This window comes from Fibroporia radiculosa (assembly GCF_000313525.1).
Source record: "Fibroporia radiculosa TFFH 294 genomic supercontigs, scaffold2275, whole genome shotgun sequence".
Taxonomy (NCBI): domain Eukaryota; kingdom Fungi; phylum Basidiomycota; class Agaricomycetes; order Polyporales; family Fibroporiaceae; genus Fibroporia; species Fibroporia radiculosa.
In genome coordinates this window covers 104,882-107,995 of record NW_012133343.1, presented here as the reverse complement: position 1 = coordinate 107,995, position 3,114 = coordinate 104,882, and the positions used below count along the sequence as shown (strand labels likewise).

The following is a 3,114-nucleotide window of genomic DNA, read 5'->3' as shown; positions in this document are numbered from 1 at the left end:
CCCAGCCGGTCGCCTCTTGGCCACCGCGCGCAGCGAGGACGGGGGCGATGGGGAAGCACAGCGGGGCGATAAGACCGCCACATGGCCGAGGGATGAACCTGGGGAGCACGGAGCTCCCTGTCGAGGTCGAGATGTGTCGAGACGCGCTCGCGTCTGATCTGGAGTTGTGGATTGGCCAATCGGCGTGAGGCAAGGCCCCTTTTAGTTAGAGACGATATGCGCTTCCGGTGCGGTATGACGCTATGTATTGGCCTGGCTTCTTGTGCTCTGCTCGCAGGAACATATCTGAATGGGATATGGCTGTGCGAATCAGTTTCATCGTGCGCGTGTGACGGAGGGTGCGGTGTGGTTACGAAGACCAGACCGCGATTGGATGGAAGGGGCGAGAGCTGTTTCTTGTGCTTGGAGGGGAACACAGCAACAATCACGAAGGAGAGATGGTCGGACGCCGTCCGTCCAAGTACAAGATCTGGCTTGAGCAGACCACGGCACCAGTTGGCCGGCCAATCGCCAGTGCCCATTCGTGGTGTCCGCCACAGTCCACACATACACAAACAAAAGGGGCCCCCGATTGGCCAGACGACGGGCGCCTGAGCCGTATCGCACCGCAGGCGGCAGCAGCAGCGAGATCGCATCCGTCCATCCTCTGCGCTACACCTGCTCCCCGTCTCCACTGCGCTTGTCTCCAGCCTCGACATCCCCTCTTGCTCCTCTCCTCGCTCGGTCTATGCCTGCGCATGCCCACTATGCTCCTCTCCCAAATCCCCTTTCTGATCCCCACGCTGACAATGAGCTAGAGGCTGCCTTTGACGACTCGGAGGACGAGGGCGACCTCGACCGCCCCCTCCAGCCCCGGTCCACCCGCAACGGCTACCAGCCCCTCGCTCACGACGACTACCACCCGCTGCTCCACGACCAATCTGCGCCCCCGTCTCCTGACCAGGCTCCACCGTCTGTGCCCCCACCAGGCTCGTACAATTTCGAAGGCTCCGATTTCGACTATGCCCGTCCCCCGCCCGGCTCGCCGCCTTGTCCCTCCGCCCGCGCGCTACCGAATGAATTCGGCAACTCCAACGGGCTCGTGCCCTCATTCAACCCTGCGACGGACGTAGATGCACAGCGATCGAGGGGCGGCTGGTTCAGGCGGACAGCGGCCACCGTCCTCCCCACCCACTATGTCCAGCGCCTCGGCCTCGAGGAGCAGGCTCCCAGCGGCCCTGTCGGCGGGGGGATTCACAACGACGGCGTGTTCGCCAACGTCGTCGCAAAGCCCTCGCGCCCGATGCGCATACAACAAGGTGCGTGCAGATCTTCCGCCCCTCGTACGTATATCTAGCCGCGCCAGCGTGCTAACCCGCGTGCCACCACAGGCGACGAGACGTACCTTGTCCCGGAGGAGTCCCAAAAGGACGCGCCCCCGAGCTACTCCTCGGCGCAGGCAGACTCCGTCCCGCCGTACTGGGAGACGACAGTGCATGCGCCGTCGGCCGCGATGAACGCGGGCGACGTCGTCGTCGACGCCCTCCCCACGGGTTCCGTGTTCTCCTTCCTCTGGAACCTCCTCGTCAGCATCTCCTTCCAGTTCGTCGGTTTCCTCCTCACGTACCTCCTCCACACCACGCACGCCGCGAAGCTCGGCTCGCGCGCGGGTCTCGGCATTACCCTTATCCAGTACGGCTTCGCGATGCGCCGCAATGCCGACGGCCTCCAGAGCGAAACGACGCAGGACGGATGGATGAAGCCGTACGTTGCGACCCCGCTGGATACGGACGAGTATTACAAAAACCGGAACGCTACTACCGCTGCGTCCGCTCCGCCAATGGACGAGAATGCGCCTTTGGTCGTTGGCGATGGTGCCTCCGACTGGATTTCGTTCCTGCTCATGACAGTCGGTGCGTATCTCTTCCTACCCCTCATTCGCGTCGCCTCCTGAATGTCCACATATAGGCTGGTTTATTCTGCTCACCTCCCTGCTCGGCTTCTGGCGGGTGAAGCGCTGGGAGCGTGGCATCCTGCGCGCACAGCGCGACAACCCCGCGGAAGGGCGGCCCACGGGCCCGGCAAATGGCGCGCTCATCCATTCGTTCGAGCGCATATTCGGGCTGCACGGCCTCGCGGACGGCTCGCTCATCCGCAATGGGCTTGGCTTTTCATCGAACAGTCACCCGTCTGAAGACGATGATCCGCTCGCGCATGTGCTCCGGATGGAGGAGGAGGATACGGTATCGCCAAGGGGCGAGTACATCCTCCCGCTCACTTCTGACAACCCAGAGGACAATGCGCGCATGGCCCAGGCACTCGCCATCCAGGCGCGGCTGCATCAGGATTTGCGGTCTGCCGGGCTGCTATGACATGTGCTGTTGTCTATGACTCTAAATATCACATCTGGGCAGGGATGTGAGAAGACAGACTGACATCTGTACTTTGCTCTATCCTAGAGAGGTGAAGCAGTGCATGCGAGGGTGGCGCTTGCGCTGGACTCTGTAAAAATATGTTTTGCTCCACGGTCTTTGGTTCCCTACTTATCCTCTGCTTTTTGGAAGACACTCCGTTCCTTATTTGTGTATTATTCTTACATAGTTGCAATATACGTAGTAATCGTGGGCATCCTGATGCTGCTCAAAACCTAGGCGAAAGGAAGGTTACATTCTTTTTCATGTTCTTATACAACCCTGGAGCACCATCTACGTCTATATCCTTCACATTTTTTGTATATTCTACACCGTATACCCATCAGTCGCTCCATATCGCTTGCATCTCCTTCTTGAAGGGCTCCAGAGAGAATTCTAGGGCAGAGCACGGGTACCCGATCTCGAATTTCTCCAGCACACTGGGGTGCAGGATGCCCAGGACACCAATCTCCAGGTCCCCGGGCGCACCGAGCACAGCCTTCAGATCACGCTTGATGCCCGACAGCGCGCCCTTCTCTTGCGGCGGCGCACGGTAGTAGATCGTCGCCGCCCGACCAGGGAAGAAAGTGGGATCTGCATGGGGGGCTCAGCATGCACACAGCGAGTAACGACCAATGACGGACCTTGGCGCTCCTTGATGTAGTATCCCGTCTCCGCCTTATAGTCCGTCCCACCGATGCGCGGGACCTCAAGCATCTGCATG

At 60.4% G+C, this 3,114-nt stretch overlaps 2 protein-coding genes across 2 annotated transcripts; one reads left to right on the top strand and one right to left on the bottom strand.

The window, feature by feature from the left end:
* Nucleotides 1-727: 727 nt before the first annotated feature.
* FIBRA_03791 (uncharacterized protein) lies at nt 728-2,351 on the top strand (the record flags this gene model as incomplete). Its single annotated transcript, XM_012325618.1, has 3 exons — nt 728-1,298; nt 1,371-1,892; nt 1,948-2,351. The coding sequence occupies 3 exons, from the start codon at nt 728-730 to the stop codon at nt 2,349-2,351; spliced, it is 1,497 nt and encodes a 498-aa protein (XP_012181008.1).
* A 382-nt stretch (nt 2,352-2,733) lies between these two features.
* On the bottom strand, nt 2,734-3,107 carry FIBRA_03790 (uncharacterized protein; the record flags this gene model as incomplete). The annotated part of the gene is made up of 2 exons (XM_012325617.1): nt 2,734-2,984; nt 3,035-3,107. 2 exons carry the CDS (start codon nt 3,105-3,107, stop codon nt 2,734-2,736), a joined length of 324 nt encoding a protein of 107 aa, XP_012181007.1.
* Nucleotides 3,108-3,114: the final 7 nt, after the last annotated feature.